Source organism: Pleurodeles waltl, chromosome 8, assembly GCF_031143425.1.
Source record: "Pleurodeles waltl isolate 20211129_DDA chromosome 8, aPleWal1.hap1.20221129, whole genome shotgun sequence".
NCBI lineage: Eukaryota > Metazoa > Chordata > Amphibia > Caudata > Salamandridae > Pleurodeles > Pleurodeles waltl.
In genome coordinates this window covers 1,515,542,612-1,515,564,261 of record NC_090447.1, presented here as the reverse complement: position 1 = coordinate 1,515,564,261, position 21,650 = coordinate 1,515,542,612, and the positions used below count along the sequence as shown (strand labels likewise).

Sequence of the window (21,650 nt, the reverse complement as noted above, 5' to 3'; positions counted from 1 at the left end):
GGCAGGCTGGCAGAAACGGATCAGCGAGCACACCAGAGGCTGGTAGGGCTTCAGGGGGAACCTTTAAGTATTGAGTATCAATGTGGGTTTATCAATATGAGATGTTCAATACCAAAACATCCTATCTTCAGTGAAGCCATCATGTAGCTGGGGAACTCTTATTGACCAGTGTCCAGCACGTGCATTGAAAATGGCTTCCCTGGTCACTCACAATGTCCGAGAATCAACAGATATAGCAGGAGCTTATCTGCTCATGCAGATATGCCCTCACATATAATATAATGTACCCTGCCTTAGGGTTGTAAGGCCTCCTAGAGGGGTGATACATATATTGCATGCATGGTGAGGGAACATGGCACACGGGCTGTGGGCCTTGTTGTGTTTTCACTTTTGCCTGCACCAAGACACGATGCCTGCAATGACAGCCTGGCATGTGCTTGTTGGGGGGTTCCTTAGGGTGGCACAATTCATGCTACAGCCCATAGGGACCCTCTTTAGTACCCCAGGCCCTAGGTACCAGGGGTACCATTTACTAGTGACTTACAGAGGGGGTTAAAGATTTTGCCAATTGAGGAAACAACTGTGCAGTTTTGGGAAAGATATCTGGCACTGGGGACCTGGTTGGCAGGAACCCAGTTCACTTTCAATCGAAATCACATCAGATACCACGCAAAAAGTGGGGAGTAGCCATGTCAAAAAGAGGCACTTTCCTACAGAGTTGCTTTAGCTCCTTATCTTCCTGGATTTTTGGTTTGAAAGTCATTGCAATTCTGTACTTCTTTTGGTGCTTGGTTTAATTTTTTTTTTATTCTAGGAGTGTATCTCAATATCCTGGTGACTCTCTGGAACTGAACATCCATAATTTCCTGTATGTAGCCAAGATATAAGAATTTCTCTAGAGGATATTGTAAGGAAATGCCTCCGTGGCATGGTTACCCCCTGACTTTTTGCCTTTTGCTGATGCCAAGTTATGATTGCCTCTGCCTGTCCCCACTTCAGTGTTGCCGCACACAGTGGGCTATATCTAGCAATACCTGGGCTTTCCAATGCCTGCCTGCACCACTAGAGTGAACCCCGGGTCACTCCATTGAATCCAATACAAAACCTGATTTTTGCACGGTCTACTTGAAAAAAAAATAGCTCACAGCTATTTTAATAAAAACTGTATATGATATTGCTCTAATTCAAAGTTCCTAACTTACGTGAGTGGAGTACCTTGCATTTTATGTATTCACTTCTAATCTTGAACTTGTGGTTCTAAAAATAAAGCAAGAAAATATACTTTTCTATATACATATTGAGTGTGTGTTCCTCATTTATTGCCTGTGTGTACAACAAATGTTTAACACTACCCTCTGATAAGCCTATTGCTCGACCACACTAGCACAAAATAGAGCATTTAAATTATCTAATTTTGCCACTATCGTACCTCTAAGGGGAACCCTTGGACTGTGTGCACACTATCTCTTACTTTGAGATAGTACATACACAGCCAACGTCCTACAGATATCCATTTCTTCCTCTCCATAATGTCTGCCACCAGGCACACTAAATATTGATGGTGGTATGCGGTGCATATTTTGGGTTGATGGCATTAATTCCATCAAATGGCAGGTTTCCCTGTAATTTTTTGAAAACATTGATGTCTAAGTTTTCAGTCCTCCAAACACATGGTTGGTTACAAAAGGTTAACTTTTTTTGTCAAGTCTTACTTTAAAGTAACCAAATATAAAAAAATTCAAAGATGTTCTTAAACGGCAGTCAAAAGTGACTGTCACCAATGTAAGAAACTGACTGCAGATAAAGTCAGATTCTAGGTTTTGCCTTTAACAACATGCCATGTGCTTTTGAGGTGCAATCTTTGTTCCCAAGGTCTTTAATGAAGGGAGATATTCTTTCCAAAGGTGACAAGGGAGGAAGGTAACTAAACTAGGCACACTCAGACTAGGCGTAGTCTAAAAGGGCTAGATGCTTGAAGGTGAAAGATCATACAAAATGTGAAATTGTGAAGACTTCAGGAGGTCACTGGATTCAGGGGTTAACAAGCCAGGTCCTACATGGTAAAACGGGCAGAGTCCTAGGGCTAATCCTAGGGGATGGCAGGCAATCAATGGATGGCAGATCCTTGCTGACTTGCATTTCTGTACATCTGGACCAACATCTTGAACACTTGGCCTTGCAAAAATGGATCCCAGCTTAGGTGCAATGGCCATCAAATTCAACCCACCTTTGTAAGTCAAGAAGACATTGCGTTTGAGAGCACAGAGGCCTTCCAAAATGTTCCAAGGGACGCTTGGGATAAAAACAGGACATGATTGGTATCTTTGCTCTCGTCATGAAGCCCGACTGAAAATACCCCTTGATGGCTTCAACCCGTAATGAGTATGGGCAGATAACATTAATTCTTAACGCTTGAAGGCATATTAGACGCCAAGGTCTGTGCATGCAAATGGGCAAGGAAGAAAGATGTCTGCTCACCATGCTTCTGTTGCATGTGAAAAATTGCTGCTGTGGTCAGTCTGACATTAGTAAAGGAGTGGGGCTCATTATTCTGCATTAATGCATTTAATATTCCTAATGTGTTTACCACTGTCAGTAGCTCAAACCGACAGCATCACCGGTGCAGACTCAGTATAGACCGGATACGCTGAACGCTGAGGCCCAGGGGAGATTGTGGTGGGCTTCCTGACACGAGAACGATCTGTACGAATCACTATAGCTATAAACGCACGCAGTGCTGACATTCCTAATGTGTTTACCACTGTCAGTAGCTCAAACCGACAGCATCACTGGTGCAGACTCAGTACAGACCGGATATGCTGAACGCTGGAGTCCAGGGGAGACCGTGGTGGGCTTCCTGACACGAGAACGATCTGTACGAATCACTATAAGCACGTGCAATGTTAACATTCCTAATGCGTTTACCATTTTCAGCAGTGCCAGGTGGCAGCAGCACTGGCGCAGACGCAGCAGCAGGGACAGGATATGCACAGTGCTGGAGCCCTGGGGCGGCTGCTGTGCAGAGATCTGGCACTCCTGCTGACTAGCTCCAAACTCCTGAGCCACTGGCAGGGGCAGAAAGAAAGAAATTAGAGAAAGATGCAAATGGTAAAAGTCTTCAGCCAAAAGATCAAAGAAGTAAGAGCCACTGAGCACAGGGAACACAAAGCAGAGAGACTAGGAGAACGCCAAATGACTGAACACCGGGGACAGAATGCAATGGAGAAAGACAGAGTGAGGTTTTAGAGCAACACGGATAGAAACAGTAAGAGACAGTGGGACTACTTGAGAATAAGTAAGAAAGTGGGACACAAATGAACATTCAGAAGACCACTAGAAAGACTGAGGAAAGAAAACGTGTGGAATAGCTCTACTTCAATGCTTATTTGTATGATATACAGCAGCCCAAAAATATATTGCAGATGTATCACGTTTCTATCCTGATGCGCAACAACACTCGCTTAGCCCACTGCAGGAAACGGACTATCACAACTTCACAGCCATACAATAATCAGTGCACTACATTTCTCATCTTCAATAACTTCTCCAATGACAAAACAAAACCTGTTCTATGGTAGTGCACCCGAATGGGCAGAAGAACCTGCCCAGATAATTCCAGGACCAAACTAGTCAGAACTCATCCATCTCATCCCAGAAACACAGCTGTGCCGTAAGAAGGTACCATGCATTAGTACTGTGTACCAACACTAAAAGCAAATGGCAACAGCAGTCAATATTTTTCCAGTATGGATATCAAAATGAACTAGATATGCATGTCTCTGCCACAGATAAAATGCAGACACTAGCTCTTCTAGAAAAGACAATGCTATGAGCTGAATTCAGTGAATCGCACATACATACAGAGAGATTTGATAAATCTCCTTTTAAGAGGGAGGCCAAACCACATCCATTTTGTTACTTAGCAGTAGAAATATGGATATAAGCTTTTCTGTTTCACATGATAACTAAATAAAAGCAACAATTACCCATTTTTAGTAGACTCAATGTGCAGACATTTAAACTGTACAGTGTGCTAGCATGTCACGAAAATGAACTTTTCTTTTTTTTCCTGCTAGTTTCAGCCTTCCCTCACCTCCCAACTCGCATCACTTCCAGTTGGAGGAGTGCTTTGTACAAAGTTCATGCTCACACAATGTTTGCAAACATTTGTTCAGTTTCAAACATCACCTAGCTCCCCTTCGCCTCCTAACTCACCTCGCTCAAAGGGGTTGTCGGATCTTTGTGGCTGCACTCGGTCTTTGTGTTCATGTCGCTTCAGATAAGACTGCAGCGTGGACCTAACAGAGGAAGCAAAACGATGGTAATCAGGCCTTGTTCATATCTCTTCTTAATCCCCAGGTTAAGTACTCATTTACACATGCCTGGGAAAAGGTGGCTCTGTTCCATCAGCTTTCTGCTCTAACTACAAAAGTGTGAAGATAAGTTGTTGCATTAGAATCACAACCTGCACACCCCTTATTAGGTCTTCTATGTGTTCATCCATATACACTAAACAGGGGTGTGGAATTAAAATATCTACTTGTCCATTGGACAGGTTGCTTCTTAAATCTACTTGGCACCAAAGGGACAAGTAGATTTTCTTTGGCAGAACATGTAGTGTGGCGACAAATTATGGCATTATCTAATAATGCCAGGGTTACTACTATATTAGGACTTGAATACTTGCAATTTCAAACCCTAACATGGCAGTTTCCTTATTTTGCCGCCTTTCCGCCGATCTACATACTGGGGCTGGAGGAAGCAGTAAGCAATAGTTCTAGGGCTGAAATGCCTTTGAGTCTGCAAACCTAACTTGCATGTGTTAAGGATTTTCACCAGCTCTTCTCTAATCTTTTACCATAATGAGAAAAGTTGGCAATATCCTCCTGACAATGGCAGAAGTAGAAGTTCTTCCAGGGTGGGAAAAACGTGGTTGGGAGGGAAAGTGAACTTGTAAATGCTCAATAGATTTTCACATGAGCAAACCTACACATCCATATTTGCTTGTGCTAAAATACAGTTCCCAAATATTATCTAGGAGTACGATTTCCTGGTCTACTTCTGTAAGTTCTTGGGAATTCAAGAAAGCCATTAATTCAAAGACATACCATGGGTGCACTTTTGTGACTTTCTTTAAGAATTAGGTCCCTAATTAGGTCTGGCATTAACAAAGACATTTTGTTTTCATTAACTTCTATTTCTCCATCGGCTGGCTTTACTGCGAGTGATCGCATTCTGCTCTTTCACAAGGAGCGTATTGGCACAAAGTATTTTGTTCAGTGCCAGGAACTACTGTGACAATCAGTGACATAATGAAAATGGAAGGGGGGCCCCCTGCAAGAAACATGTAAGGCCCCCCTCCAGAATCACTCAGGGCAGGTGCGCTGCTGAGGGGGCCCCTGGAGAGGGTCTTTTCCATTAGGAATATTTTGGGGAAATACCAGCATGCATCAACACATTTTACTAAATGACGCTTCAAAGAAATAGCACCTAGAATTTCATAGTAGCGGAAGGTTTTTTTCCTACTTGCCTTTTTTTCTGAAAATTTTATTTTGAAAGCAAAGAATCATCCCTCTTGATTACAAGCTTCTGCACACATTTGCATCTCATCAGTGAGTATTCTGGGAGCATTATATTTAGCCTCATTGTTAAACTTTTCAAACGTGTGTACACTTTTTTTTTTTTTTTTTTTAACCTGGAACCACTGTCAGTAGTGCAGTGTGAAACTTATATTTACAGCACTCATACATACTAATAATGAAGGCTTATCATTAATGAAGCATAAATACAAGTTTGAACAGCATTAACATATGGACACATTTCCTCAACTGCAGACAGTTCCCTTCTCCGTAAACTAGCAGCCAAAGGGTTTGTGCCGCAGAGGGTTGGGCCTACTTGTCCCAAAGACAAAATAAACATGAAAACCCTTGACCCCAAACAATATGTTCTGGGCGATAGGAATTCCACATCCCTGACTAAAACTTCTCCTCACCAAGAAGAACTTCCTAACTGGAACAAAATCTAATTACTGTGAATGTTTTCTATTAAATCACTTGCTTGGTAGCATACGACTATCGCCACAACATCAATCTTATCTTCAGGAAATGTTATTGTCAGTCCATAGACATCAGGAAAACGTGGTGGCCGCACTCCTTAGCATCATGAATCTTTCAGGTCTTTAGATAGCTTTGCAGCAATAGGAAAGATGAGTGATGGTTATATAGCAATTGAAACATAAATAGTAAATTCCACTTTCCCCAGAGATAGTTTTAGGTATTTGTTTTATTCACTCTGGGCGTAGGTCCATGAATTAACACCTTCCCACAATATGAGCTTTTTATTACTCTACTGGTACCCAAAATGGGCGATTCCATCATTGAGAAAAACTCTATTTTTAAGCACTTCTTTCTCAACAGTTCAGCTTGTAGGACCAGTTTTCACGAGCGTAAGCCCCATCCAGATTATATCTTTGGACTTCATAGATTATTCAAACCTTGCTACTTTTGTTAGGAATTTTTGACATCTAGTACGTCTGGTTGGGGTGAAGTTACTTCATCCCTTTAAGATCATGAACTTCCCCCGACCCTGAATAATTAAATGTAGCACCTTCATGTTATCCACATGATTATAAAGCAATTTACTTGGCAACAGAATTAGCAGTAGCAACTATGTCATAATATTTTAAATTGTAAATGTAACCAGGGCAGACATACCAAGGAACCGAAAAAAAGAAAAAAAAAGAAAAAAAAATAAATAAATACAATGAATAAACGGAAAAGCCCGGACATGTGGAATTCCTCTGGTCCTTGCAGAGGTCAGATGCCCTAGCAGTGTAAATTCACAGCGAAGTCATGGTACTCTTCATGAATATCTTCTTACTTGCCAGAATTTCCAAGTTATCAAGAATGCAGAAGTTCTGTTGGCAACCTATTTATTTTAGCATTAGTAAGTTCTAAGACCAGTCACTGCCAGACCACTGTCCAGTTCTAAGAAAGCCAATTTTATGCCTTTGCGATCACCAGTTTGGACCTGTTGAGGACAACCTGCATCAATGCAAAGTATGAATCACTGCCAGAAACATTACTAACTATAAGGAATTAACTAAATTAAATACTTTACAATAGTCCAGGTCATTGATCCACCCATTTAGCCTGTCAGTGGGCTGGCATTACTGTCTGAGCAAACCATATAGGCTAAAGTCCAAGCTACTTTGGCCAAACCTGCATCTCTTACCTACCTCCATGTTCACTATTAACCACCTCACACTCTGATAAACTCCTGCATTCTTGAAAGACTTACCTAGATCGGGCAAAGAGCACATTATATACAGATTGTTCATCCTCGGAAAGCTTCAATCGATGCACCTCACAACGCCGCTGCGGGAGGACTACCTAACAGGACAAAGGCAAAAACAGATGAGAAAAACTGTAATAGAAACACAGGCTAGGCAGACATGTCAGGCAAAAGGACAGCAGCTCATGCTATGCTTCAGTGTTCCTGAAATCCTTCACCTCTCACTGCCACCCTCACTCGATTCTACTTTCTTTTGACATGAAAAAGGAACTCTATTGTTACACTGTGGTGAGAAACCCAAGGTGTTTATAACTCACTTAGGCCCATATATATAGTTTTTTAGCGCCGCATTTGTATCATTTTTTGCGCCAAAAGTGGCGAAAACTTGCAAAATACAGATGTATTTTGTAAGTTTGCACCGCTTTTGCGTCAAAAAGCAGCACAAATGCAGCGCTAAAAAAGTATAAATATGGGCCTAAGACCCCACTTTCTCTCAATTCCTTCCACACTTCACAAACCCGTTCCCTATTTCTCATTAACCTGCCAAGCACAACTGTTAGGAACATATGGGTCCTTATCAAATACCTCATTTCACCCCTGACCGCAACCCTCCCTCTCACCCTCTTCCTTATAATCCTACACGAATGAGCAAAGCTGAAAATACAAGAAGCAAATGGAGGCCTGTGCAGTGGGCAGACTCAAGGCATTTAGGCGGCACTCACGTCCCCTAGTAGAGGGAAGTGCAGTCACAATGCCATCCAATGTCACCTACACACACACACACACACACACACACACACACACACACACACACCTCAACCACCCACCCAGAGATAGAACTTCAGTCCTTTGAGACGATCCCCATCATCTTGACTGTTAATGCTCTGATCATCTTCCAAGGAATTCCGCACCCACCTCTGCCCATCAGATGGTCACTCACCAGGGGTTTGCCAGTGGAGTCCATCTGATCCTTGGTTCTACGCAGTAGCAAGCTTTTTGTTAGAATGTTCAGTCTCTCGCCTCCTTTCTTGGATCCGTTGTCCACCTGGTTCTTCCACAGCTTAAACTCATCGAAAGGAGAGCAACGAAGAAACCTAACGGGGTGTAAATATGGCAATTATTAACTAATTATTTTGTGGAAAATGGCATTGCATGTGTAAGGAAATGCCTCCTTGGCATGGTTACCCCCTGACTTTTTGCCTTTGCTGATGCTGTTTTGAATTGAAAGTGTGCTGAAGCCTGCTAACCAGGCCCCAGCACCAGTGTTCTTTCCCTAACCTGTACTTTTGATTCCACAATTGGCACACCCTGGCATCCAGATAATTCCCTTGTAAGTGGTACCCCTGGTACCAAGGGCCCTGATGCCAAGGAAGGTCTCTAAGGGCTGCAGCATGTCTTATGCCACCCTGGAGACCCCTCACTCAGCACAGACACACTGCTTGCCAGCTTGTGTGTGCTGGTGAGAACAAAACGAGTAAGTCGACATGGCACTCCCCTCAGGGTGCCATGCCAGCCTCTAACTGCCTATGCAGGTATAGATAAGTCACCCCTCTAGTAGGCCTTACAGCCCTAAGGCAGGGTGCACTATACCATAGGTGAGGGCACCAGTGCATGAGCACTGTGCCCCTACAGTGTCTAAGCAATACCTTAGACATTGTAAGTGCAGAGTAGCCATAAGAGTATATGGTCTGGGAGTCTGTTTTACACGAACTCCACAGCACCATAATGGCTACTCTGAAAACTGGGAAGTTTGGTATCAAACTTCTCAGCACAATAAATGCACACTGATGGCAGTGTAAATTTTATTGTAAAATACACCCCAGAGGGCACCTTAGAGGTGTCCCCTGAAACCTTAACCGACTATCTGTGTAGGCTGACTAGTTCCAGCAGCCTGCCACAACCGAGACATGTTGCTGGCCCCATGGGGAGAGTGCCTTTGTAACTCTGAGGCCAGTAACAAGCCTGCACTGGGTGGAGATGCTAACACCTCCCCCAGGCAGGAGCTGTCACACCTGGCGGTGAGCCTCAAAGGCTCACCCCTTTGTGCCAGCACCGCAGGACACTCCAGCTAGTGGAGTTGCCCGCCCCCTCTGGCCCCGGCCCCCACTTTTGGCGGCAAGGCCGGAGAAAATAATGAGAAAAACAAGGAGTCACTGGCCAGTCAGGACAGCCCCTAAGGTGTCCGGAGCTGAAGTGACTCCAACTTTTAGAAATCCTCCATCTTGCAGATGGAGGATTCCCCAATAGGATTAGGGATGTGACCCCCCTCCCCTTGGGAGGAGGCACAAAGAGGGTGTACCCACCCTCAGGGCTAGTAGCCATTGGCTACTAACCCTCCAGACCTAAACACGCCCTTAAATTTAGTATTTAAGGGCTTCCCTGAACCTAAGAATTTAGATTCCTGCAACTTACCGAAGAAGAAGACTGCTGAGCTGAAAACCCCTGCAGAAGAAGAAAGAAGACACCAACTGCTTTGGCCCCAGTCCTACCGGCCTGTCTCCTGCCTTCTAAAGAACCCTGCTCCAGCGACGCTTTCTCCAGGACCAGCGACCTCTGAATCCTCAGAGGACTGCCCTGCTTCCAAGAGACCAAGAAACTCCAGAGGACAGCGGTACTGCTCCAAAAAGACTGCAACTTTGTTTCGAAGGAGCAGATTTAAAGACCCCTGCAACTCCCCGCAAGAAGCGTGAGACTTGCAACACTGCACCCGGCGACCCCGACTCGACTGGTGGAGAACCAACACCTCAGGGAGGACCCTCCGGCGACTCAGAGTCCGTGAGTAACCAAAGTTGTCCCCCCTGAGCCCCCACAGCGACGCCTGCAGAGGGAATCCCGAGGCTCCCCCTGACCGCGACTGCCTGAACTCCCTTTCCCGACGGCTGGAAAAGACTCTGCACCCGCAGCCCCCAGCACCTAAAGAAACGGAACTCCTGTGCAGGAGTGACCCCCAGAGGCCCTCTCCCTTGCCCAGGTGGTGGCTACCCCGAGGAGCCCCCCCCTTGCCTGCCTGCAACGCTGAAGAGATCCCTTGATCTCTCATTGAAAACCATTACAAACCTGACGCGTGTTTGCACACTGCACCCGGCCGCCCCCGTGCTGCTGAGGGTGTACTTTTTGTGCTGACCTGTGTCCCCCCCCCCCCCTGTGCCCTACAAAACCCCCCTGGTCTACCCTCCGAAGACGCGGGTACTTACCTGCTGGCAGACCGGAACCGGGGCACCCCCTTCTCTCCATTGAAGCCTGTGTGTTTTGGGCACCTCTTTGACCTCTGCACCTGACCGGCCCTGAGCTGCTGGTGTGGTGACTTTGGGGTTGCTCTGAACCCCCAACGGTGGGCTACCTTGGACCAAAAACTGAAACCTGTAAGTGACTTACTTACCTGTGAAAACTAACAAAAACTTACCTCCCCCAGGAACTGTGAAAATTGCACTGTGTCCACTTTTAAAACAGCTTATTGTGTTTTAAGTGAAAAGTATACATGCTAATGAAATGATTCAAAGTTCCTAAAGTACTTACCTGCAATACCTTTCAAATGAGATATTACATGTAAAATTTGAACCTGTGGTTCTTAAAATAAACTAAGAAAAGATATTTTTCTATAACAAAACCTATTGGCTGGATTTGTCTCCGAGTGTGTGTTCCTCATTTATTGCCTGTGTGTATGTACAACAAATGCTTAACACTACTCTTTTGATAAGCCTACTGCTCGACCACACTACCACAAAATAGAGCATTAGTATTATCTCTTTTTGCCACTATCTTACCTCTAAGGGGAACCCTTGGACTCTGTGCATGCTATTCCTTACTTTGAAATAGCACATACAGAGCCAACTTCCTACATTGGTGGATCAGCGGTGGGGTACAAGACTTTGCATTTGCTGGACTACTCAGCCAATACCTGATCACACGACAAATTCCAAAAATTGTCATTAGAAATTGATTTTTTGCTATTTTAATTTTTTTCTAAATTCTTAAAAGACCTGCTAGGGCCTTGTGTTAGTCCCGGTTAGCATTTCCTTTTAGAGTTTAAAAGTTTGGTAAAAGTTTGAATTAGATCCTAGAACTAGTTTTTAGATTCTTAAAAAGTATTCCAACTTTTAGAAGCATAATGTCTAGTGCAGAGATGAATGTGGTGGAACTCGACACCACACCTTACCTCCATCTTAAGATGAGGGAGCTAAGGTCACTCTGTAAAATAAAGAAAATAGTAATGGGCCCCAGACCTTCCAAACTACAGCTCCAGGAGCTGTTGGCAGAGTTTGAAAAGGCCAACCCCTCTGAGGATGGCAACTCAGAGGATGATGATAGTGACTTGGAGGGTGATTCCCCCCTACCAGTCCTATCTAGGGAAGACAGGGCCTCTCAAGCCCTGACTCCACAAATAATAGTCAGAGATGCTGGTTCCCTCACAGGAGGGACCAACAACTCTGAAATCACGGAGGATAACTCCAGTGAAGAGGACATCCAGTTAGCCAGGATGGCCAAAAGATTGGCTTTGGAAAGACAGATCCTAGCCATAGAAAGGGAAAGACAAGAGATGGGCCTAGGACCCATCAATGGTGGCAGCAACATAAATAGGGTCAGAGATTCCCCTGACATGTTGAAAATCCCTAAAGGGATTGTAACTAAATATGAAGATGGTGATGACATCACCAAATGGTTCACAGCTTTTGAGAGGGCTTGTGTAACCAGAAAAGTGAACAAATCTCACTGGGGTGCTCTCCTTTGGGAAATGTTCACAGGAAAGTGTAGGGATAGACTCCTCACACTCTCTGGAAAAGATGCAGAATCTTATGACCTCATGAAGGGTACCCTGATTGAGGGCTTTGGATTCTCCACTGAGGAGTATAGGATTAGATTCAGGGGGGCTCAAAAATCCTCGAGCCAGACCTGGGTTGACTTTGTAGACTACTCAGTAAAAACACTAGATGGTTGGATTCAAGGCAGTGGTGTAAGTAATTATGATGGGCTGTACAATTTATTTGTGAAAGAACACCTGTTAAGTAATTGTTTCAATGACAAACTGCATCAGCATCTGGTAGACCTAGGACCAATTTCTCCCCAAGAATTGGGAAAGAAGGCAGACCATTGGGTCAAGACTAGGGTGTCCAAAACTTCCACAGGGGGTGACCAAAAGAAAGGCGTCACAAAACCTCCACAGGGGAAGGGTGGTGAGACAGCCAAAAACAAAAATAGTAAAGAGTCTTCTACAGGCCCCCAAAAACCTGCACAGGAGGGTGGGCCCAGAGCCTCTTCACAAAACAATTCTGGGTACAAGGGTAAAAACTTTGATCCCAAAAAGGCCTGGTGTCGTAACTGTAGTCAGTCTGGACACCAAACTGGAGACAAGGCCTGTCCCAAGAAAGATACCACTTCTAACTCCACTCCAGCTAAAACTGGAATGGCCAGTCTCCAAGTGGGATCAACAGTGTGCCCAGAGCAAATCAGGTGTCACACTGAAGCTACATTAGTCTCTGAGGGTGGGGTGGATTTAGCCACACAGGCTGCCTGGCCCCCTAACATGCAAAAATACAGGCAGCAGCTCTTAATTAATGGGACAAGTGTAGAGGGCCTGAGGGATACAGGTGCCAGTGTCACTATGGTGACAGAGAAACTGGTTTCCCCTGGCCAATACCTGGCTGGACAAACTTATCCAGTCACCAACGCTGACAATCAGACTAAAGTACATCCCATGGCTATGGTAACTTTAGAGTGGGGAGGGGTCAATGGCCTGAAACAGGTGGTGGTCTCCTCAAATATCCCAGTAGACTGTTTGCTTGGAAATGACCTGGAGTCCTCAGCATGGGCTGAGGTGGAACTGAAAACCCATGCAGCCATGCTGGGTATCCCTGAACTGGTGTGTGTCAAGACAAGGGCACAGTGCAAGGCTCAGGGTGAAAAAGTAGAGCTGGAGTCTCGAAGAAAGGCCCAGCCGACCAAGAGGAAAGGAAAGTCAGCTGGGAAACCAGCTGCAACACAGCAAGAAAAAGAGAACCTCTCTTCTCAGGAAGAAGTTCTGCCCTCTGAGGGAACTGAGCCTATGGAGCTGGAACCTTATCAGGTTGAGCTCTTAGGCCCAGGGGGACCCTCAAGGGAAGAGCTGTGTAAGGGACAAGAAACCTGTCCCTCTCTTGAAGGCCTTAGGCAGCAAGCTGCTGAAGAGTCCAATGGCAAGAAAAATGGAACACATAGGGTCTATTGGGAAGATGGACTCCTGTACACTGAGGCAAGAGATCCCAAACCTGGTGCCACTAGGAGAGTGGTAGTGCCTCAGGGTTTCAGAGAGTTTATTCTGACCTTAGCCCATGATATTCCCCTTGCTGGGCATTTGGGACAAACCAAGACGTGGGAGAGATTAGTCAACCACTTCTACTGGCCCAACATGTCCCAGAAGGTTAAGGAGTTTTGCCTCTCCTGCCCCACCTGTCAAGCCAGTGGTAAGACAGGTGGGCATCCAAAGGCCCCCCTCATTCCACTTCCAGTGGTGGGGGTCCCCTTTGAAAGAGTGGGTGTGGACATAGTTGGTCCACTAGAACCTCCCACAGCCTCAGGAAATATGTACATCCTAGTAGTAGTGGCTCATGCTACTAGGTATCCTGAAGCTATTCCCCTTAGGTCGACTACTGCCCCTGCAGTAGCCAAGGCCCTCATTGGTATCTTTACCAGAGTGGGTTTCCCTAAGGAGGTGGTGTCTGACAGAGGTACCAACTTCATGTCAGCATACCTAAAACACATGTGGAATGAGTGTGGGGTGACTTATAAATTCACTACACCATATCATCCACAAACTAATGGCCTTGTTGAGAGATTCAACAAGACATTAAAGGGCATGATCATGGGGCTCCCAGAAAAACTCAAAAGGAGATGGGATGTCCTCCTACCATGTCTGCTTTTCGCTTACAGAGAGGTGCCTCAGAAGGGAGTAGGATTCTCACCCTTTGAACTTCTGTTTGGCCACCCTGTAAGGGTACCACTTGCTCTTGTTAAAGAAGGCTGGGAGAGACCTCTTCATGAGCCTAAACAAGACATAGAGGACTATGTACTTGGCCTTCGCTCAAGGATGGCAGAGTACATGGAAAAGGCAAGTAAAAACCTTGAGGCCAGCCAACAACTCCAGAAGTTGTGGTATGACCAAAAGGCTGCACTGGTTGAATTTCAACCAGGGCATAAAGTCTGGGTTCTGGAGCCTGTGGCTCCCAGGGCACTCAAGGACAAATGGAGTGGCCCTTACCCAGTACTAGAAAGGAAGAGTCAGGTCACCTACCTGGTGGACCTGGGCACAAGCAGGAGCCCCAAGAGGGTGATCCATGTGAACCGCCATAAGCTCTTCCATGACAGGGCTGATGTAAATCTGTTGATGGTAACAGATGAGGACCAGGAAGCTGAGAGTGAACCTCTCCCTAATCTCCTCTCATCAGACCCTAAAGATGGCTCAGTGGATGGAGTGATCTACTCAGACACCCTCTCTAGCCAACAGCAGTCTGACTGTAGGAAGGTCCTGCAGCAGTTTGCTGAACTCTTTTCCCTAACCCCTGGTCAGACACACCTGTGTACCCATGATGTGGACACAGGAGACAGCATGCCTGTCAAAAACTAAATATTTAGACAGTCTGACCAAGTTAAGGAAAGCATCAAGGTGGAAGTCCACAAGATGCTGGAATTGGGAGTAACTGAGTACTCTGACAGCCCCTGGGCTAGCCCAGTGGTCTTAGTCCCCAAACCCCACACCAAAGAAGGAAAGAGAGAGATGAGGTTTTGTGTGGACTACAGAGGTCTCAACTCTGTCACCAAGACAGATGCTCATCCCATTCCTAGAGCTGATGAGCTAATAGACAAATTAGGGGCTGCCAAATTCTTAAGTACCTTTGACTTAACAGCAGGGTACTGGCAAATCAGAATGGCCCCTGGAGCAAAAGAAAAGACAGCATTCTCCACACCTGATGGGCATTATCAGTTCACTGTTATGCCCTTTGGTTTAAAGAATGCCCCTGCCACCTTCCAAAGGTTGGTGAATCAAGTCCTTGCTGGGTTGGAATCCTTTAGTGCAGCTTATCTTGACGATATTGCGGTCTTCAGCTCCACCTGGCAGGATCACCTGGTCCACCTGAAGAAGGTTTTGAAGGCCCTGCAATCTGCAGGCCTCTCTATCAAGGCATCCAAATGCCAGATAGGGCAGGGAACTGTGGTTTACTTGGGACACCTTGTAGGTGGAGGCCAAGTTCAGCCACTCCAGCCCAAGATCCAGACTATTCTGGACTGGGCAGCTCCAAAAACCCAGACTCAAGTCAGGGCATTCCTTGGCTTGACTGGATACTATAGGAGGTTTGTGAAGGGATATGGATCCATTGTGACAGCCCTCACAGAACTCACCTCCAAGAAAATGCCCAAGAAAGTAAACTGGACTGTAGAATGCCAACAGGCCTTTGACACCCTGAAGCAAGCTATGTGCACAGCACCAGTTCTAAAAGCTCCAGATTACTCCAAGCAATTCATTGTGCAAACAGATGCCTCTGAACATGGGATAGGGGCAGTTTTGTCCCAAACAAATGATGATGGCCTTGACCAGCCTGTTGCTTTAATTAGCAGGAGGTTACTCCCCAGGGAGCAGCGTTGGAGTGCCATTGAGAGGGAGGCCTTTGCTGTGGTTTGGTCCCTGAAGAAGCTGAGACCATACCTCTTTGGTACTCACTTCCTAGTTCAGACTGACCACAGACCTCTCAGATGGCTGATGCAAATGAAAGGTGAAAATCCAAAACTGTTGAGGTGGTCCATCTCCCTACAGGGAATGGACTTTATAGTGGAACACAGACCTGGGACTGCCCATGCCAATGCAGATGGCCTTTCCAGGTTCTTCCACTTAGAAAATGAAGACTCTCTTGGGAAAGGTTAGTCTCATCCTCTTTCGTTTTGGGGTGGGGGGGGGTTGTGTAAGGAAATGCCTCCTTGGCATGGTTACCCCCTGACTTTTTGCCTTTGCTGATGCTGTTTTGAATTGAAAGTGTGCTGAGGCCTGCTAACCAGGCCCCAGCACCAGTGTTCTTTCCCTAACCTGTACTTTTGATTCCACAATTGGCACACCCTGGCATCCAGATAAGTCCCTTGTAAGTGGTACCCCTGGTACCAAGGGCCCTGATGCCAAGGAAGGTCTCTAAGGGCTGCAGCATGTCTTATGCCACCCTGGAGACCCCTCACTCAGCACAGACACACTGCTTGCCAGCTTGTGTGTGCTGGTGAGAACAAAACGAGTAAGTCGACATGGCACTCCCCTCAGGGTGCCATGCCAGCCTCTCACTGCCTATGCAGGTATAGATAAGTCACCCCTCCAGTAGGCCTTACAGCCCTAAGGCAGGGTGCACTATACCATAGGTGAGGGCACCAGTGCATGAGCACTGTGCCCCTACAGTGTCTAAGCAATACCTTAGACATTGTAAGTGCAGAGTAGCCATAAGAGTATATGGTCTGGGAGTCTGTTTTACACGAACTCCACAGCACCATAATGGCTACACTGAAAACTGGGAAGTTTGGTATCAAACTTCTCAGCACAATAAATGCACACTGATGGCAGTGTACATTTTATTGTAAAATACACCCCAGAGGGCACCTTAGAGGTGTCCCCTGAAACCTTAACCGACTATCTGTGTAGGCTGACTAGTTCCAGCAGCCTGCCACAACCGAGACATGTTGCTGGCCCCATGGGGAGAGTGCCTTTGTCACTCTGAGGCCAGTAACAAAGCCTGCACTGGGTGGAGATGCTAACACCTCCCCCAGGCAGGAGCTGTCACACCTGGTGGTGAGCCTCAAAGGCTCACCCCTTTGTGCCAGCACCGCAGGACACTCCAGCTAGTGGAGTTGCCCGCCCCCTCCGGCCCCGGCCCCCACTTTTGGCGGCAAGGCCGGAGAAAATAATGAGAAAAACAAGGAGTCACTGGCCAGTCAGGACAGCCCCTAAGGTGTCCTGAGCTGAAGTGACTCCAACTTTTAGAAATCCTCCATCTTGCAGATGGAGGATTCCCCAATAGGATTAGGGATGTGACCCCCTCCCCTTGGGAGGAGGCACAAAGAGGGTGTACCCACCCTCCGGGCTAGTAGCCATTGGCTACTAACCCCCCAGACCTAAACACGCCCTTAAATTTAGTATTTAAGGGCTTCCCTGAACCTAAGAATTTAGATTCCTGCAACTTACCGAAGAAGAAGACTGCTGAGCTGAAAACCCCTGCAGAAGAAGAAAGAAGACACCAACTGCTTTGGCCCCAGTCCTACCGGCATGTCTCCTGCCTTCTAAAGAACCCTGCTCCAGCGACGCTTTCTCCAGGACCAGCGACCTCTGAATCCTCAGAGGACTGCCCTGCTTCCAAGAGACCAAGAAACTCCCAAGGACAGCGGTACTGCTCCAAAAAGACTGCAACTTTGTTTCGAAGGAGCAGATTTAAAGACCCCTGCAACTCCCCGCAAGAAGCGTGAGACTTGCAACACTGCACCCGGCGACCCCGACTCGACTGGTGGAGAACCAACACCTCAGGGAGGACCCTCCGGCGACTCCGAGTCCGTGAGTAACCAAAGTTGTCCCCCCGGAGCCCCCACATCGACGCCTGCAGAGGGAATCCTGAGGCTCCCCCTGACCGCGACTGCCTGAACTCCCTTTCCCGACGGCTGGAAAAGACTCTGCACCCGCAGCCCCCAGCACCTAAAGAAACGGAACTCCTGTGCAGGAGTGACCCCCAGGAGGCCCTTGATCTCTCATTGAAAACCATTACAAACCCGACGCGTGTTTGCACACTGCACCCGGCCGCCCCCGCGCTGCTGAGGGTGTACTTTTTGTGCTGACCTGTGTCCCCCCCGGTGCCCTACAAAACCCCCCTGGTCTGCCCTCCGAAGACGCGGGTACTTACCTGCTGGCAGACCGGAACCGGGGCACCCCCTTCTCTCCATTGAAGCCTATGTGTTTTGGGCACCTCTTTGACCTCTGCACCTGACCGGCCCTGAGCTGCTGGTGTGGTGACTTTGGGGTTGCCCTGAACCCCCAACGGTGGGCTACCTTGGACCAAAAACTGAAACCTGTAAGTGACTTACTTACCTGTGAAAACTAACAAAAACTTACCTCCCCCAGGAACTGTGAAAATTGCACTAGGTGTCCACTTTTAAAACAGCTTATTGTGTTTTATGTGAAAAGTATACATGCTAATGAAATGATTCAAAGTTCCTAAAGTACTTACCTGCAATACCTTTCAAATGAGATATTACATGTAAAATTTGAACCTGTGGTTCTTAAAATAAACTAAGAAAAGATATTTTTCTATAACAAAACCTATTGGCTGGATTTGTCTCTGAGTGTGTGTTCCTCATTTATTGCCTGTGTGTATGTACAACAAATGCTTAACACTACTCCTTTGATAAGCCTACTGCTCGACCACACTACCACAAAATAGAGCATTAGTATTATCTCTTTTTGCCACTATCTTACCTCTAAGGGGAACCCTTGGACTCTGTGCATGCTATTCCTTACTTTGAAATAGCACATACAGAGCCAACTTCCTACAGCATGGATTTCAACACTTTAACATATTGCACTCCTTAACAACATCTTAAATCAAAATCAACGATCATCCGCCCTCCGACGCCTTCCTGCATCCTCTACTTCCCAGGTTTGTGACCTCAAGAGGAGCCTTGGTAAAACAGAACACAATTAGTTGAAACTGCACAAGACCGAGCATCCGTAGCGGTTCCCTCCGGTTCCTATTAGCGGTTGAGTGTCTGCTGTCTTGGGGTGCACGTTAGGTTTCCACTAGATGAAGGGTTCCCATGGTACCCAACACCACTGCCTAGCACATTTGAAAAAGCATGCTGTTTACTCTACAGAAAGTGTTTGTCGTACCCTAGGGTACCAAATTAGAGCTGAAGGAACACACGTGTTTGCCAATGTAGCCTGAAGGACAAATGAAGCTTAAACACCCTCCCCTTAGAATTCCCGCAATGTAGGGTACGAAATTAATCTTCAGGGATTTTTCATACCAGTAATGTGTCTAATAGTTTCACATCATTCCAGAAGAGCTGGAGTGTCGGGGAGGAGAATGAGCTCTGCACCAGGTCACCCTCCTCGCCACTTTCCTTACAGCAGCGGTATACTTCTCTTCCTCTTAAGTGTAGAAAGATGCATAGAAACAACAATTTCCTACAGATCTTCCTCAGACAGCATCCTATTGTACATTTCCATCTACTTTTTACTAACATTTACAAGTTGTTGGAAATGGGCTCTCTGCAGGGTCACCCCCAAAACTTTTTGCCTTCCTCCTCTCCTTTTTCTGACCTCATTTTTGCTGGTTTTAGGACTGTGCACTTTACCACTATTGACCAGGGCTAAAGTGCATATGCTATCTCCCTTAAACGTGGTAACATTGGTTCATTCCCAATTGGGATGTATGATTTACCTGTAAGTCCCTAGTACCGTGCGCTACATGTGCCCAGGGCCTGTCCATTAAATGCTACTAGTGGGCCTGCAGCACTGGTTGTGCCACCCACATAAGTAGCCCCTTAACCATGTCTCAGGCCTGACATTGCAAGGCCTGTGTGTGCAGTTTCACTCCCACTTCGACTTGGCATTTAGAAGTACTTGCCAAGCCTTAAACTCCCCTTTTTCTACATATAAGTCACCCCTAAGGTAGGCCCTAGGTAACCTATAGGGCAGGGTGCTGTGTAGGCAAAAGGAAGGACATTTACATATGTGTGTTATATGCCCTGGTAGTGGAAAACTCCTAAATTCCTTTTCCACTACTGTGAGGCCTGCTCCTTTCATAGGCTAGCATTAGGGCTGCCCTCATATACTGGGAGTGGTAGATTCTGATCTGAAAGGGGTAACCAGGTCATATTTAGTATGGTCAGAATAGTAATAAAAAGTCCTGCTTATTGGTGAGGTTGGATTTTATATTACTATTCTAGAAATGCCACTTTTAGAAAGTGAGCATTTCTCTGCACTTAAAATCCATCTGTGCCTTACAGCCAGTCTCCAGTCCATGTCTGGCTGGGCTGGTTGACAGCTCCCTTGGGCATTTCACCCAGACAACCACAAGCACAGGATACTCAGTCACACCTGCACTCATGCATACTGAATGGGTCTTCTTGGGCTGGGAAGGTGGAGGGCCTGACACTTGCATTTCAAAGGCTAGTGGCCTTCCCTCACACAATGGACTGCCAAACCCCCTACTGGTCCCTGGCAGACAGGACTGTACTGAAAGGGGACATTGTGCACTTCAAAACCCCTCTTTTGACGTCCCCCCCGCTTTAAAGGCACTTTTAGATATATATAAACTGGGTCCCTGACCCCGCCAACTCAGACACTTCTGGACCTGAAACTGCAACCTGTCAAGAGCAAATGCCTGGCTCCCCAGAGAACTCATCTGGACTGCTTTGAAGGATTGTTGCCCTGCTGCCCTCTGACTTTGCCGAGAAGTGCTCTTCAAGGGCTTGGATTGAGCTTACCTCCTGTTTCCTGAAGCCTCAGGGTCAAAAAGACTTCACCAGCTAGCTTTTTTCTAGTTTCAGACTCCTGAACAACTTCACTGACGCCGCAGCGTGCTCCCGCTCCGGGGGCCTCGCTGCGCGCAACGACTCCGGCCTGCAACGCAAGTCCGGCGTTGCCGAAACTCCGCTGATGTCACTCAGGGTCCTAGCGACACTCCTAAGTCAACACATCGTGCCATGACGGACTCCAGCCAGCGACCCCACAGAGTCACAAAGGACTGACGCTTCAACTCCCACTGCCTCACCGTGAACAGCGCCTCACCTCCATTTGCTTCACAGAGCGGAACCAAAGCCTCACCTCCTCGAAGGCTGTAAGGGACCAACTCCAATGACGCCTCTCTCCGACTCCGTGCAACGCAGTTTGTTCTCAGTCTTTGAAAGGTACTGTACATTGGGGCCCGTGTGACTCCGTGACCAGAACCAGTGGTGTCGGATTGTTGGGAATGACTCAGTCAACGACGTCGTGATAGCCCCAGTTGGAGCTATTGTGTTTATAGGCGCTTTAGTTGGATTTAATCTTTAAAAATTCATAGCTCTGCTTATGTACATTGAATTTTCATTGTTTTGACCTTACATTATTCAGATAAATATTACCTATTTTACTAAACCTGTGTGGTGAATTTTTGTGGTGTTTTCACTGTTACTGTATGATTTATTGCACAAATACTTTACACATTGCCTTCTAAGTTAAGCCTGACTGCTCAGTGCCAAGCAACCAGAGGGTGGGCACAGGATAATTTGGATTGTGTGTGAGACTTACCCCGACTAGGATTGTGGTCCCTATTGGACAAGGTTGTATACCTCTGCCAATTAGAAACCTAATTTTTAACACAAGTTGATTC

The 21,650-nt window shown here is 46.5% G+C and overlaps 1 protein-coding gene across 2 annotated transcripts in view; it reads right to left on the bottom strand.

The window, feature by feature from the left end:
• TTF2 (transcription termination factor 2) overlaps positions 1–21,650 on the bottom strand; it is a 175,292-nt gene that overhangs the window by 50,512 nt on the left and 103,130 nt on the right. For both annotated transcript variants that reach the window (XM_069202809.1, XM_069202807.1), the window contains exons 15-18: positions 8,234–8,387; positions 7,300–7,391; positions 4,216–4,298; positions 2,926–3,065 (exon numbers count right to left, since the gene is read on the bottom strand). In XM_069202809.1, the coding sequence (XP_069058910.1) occupies positions 2,926–3,065; positions 4,216–4,298; positions 7,300–7,391; positions 8,234–8,387 (469 nt within the window). The remainder of the gene's footprint in view (positions 1–2,925; positions 3,066–4,215; positions 4,299–7,299; positions 7,392–8,233; positions 8,388–21,650) is intronic.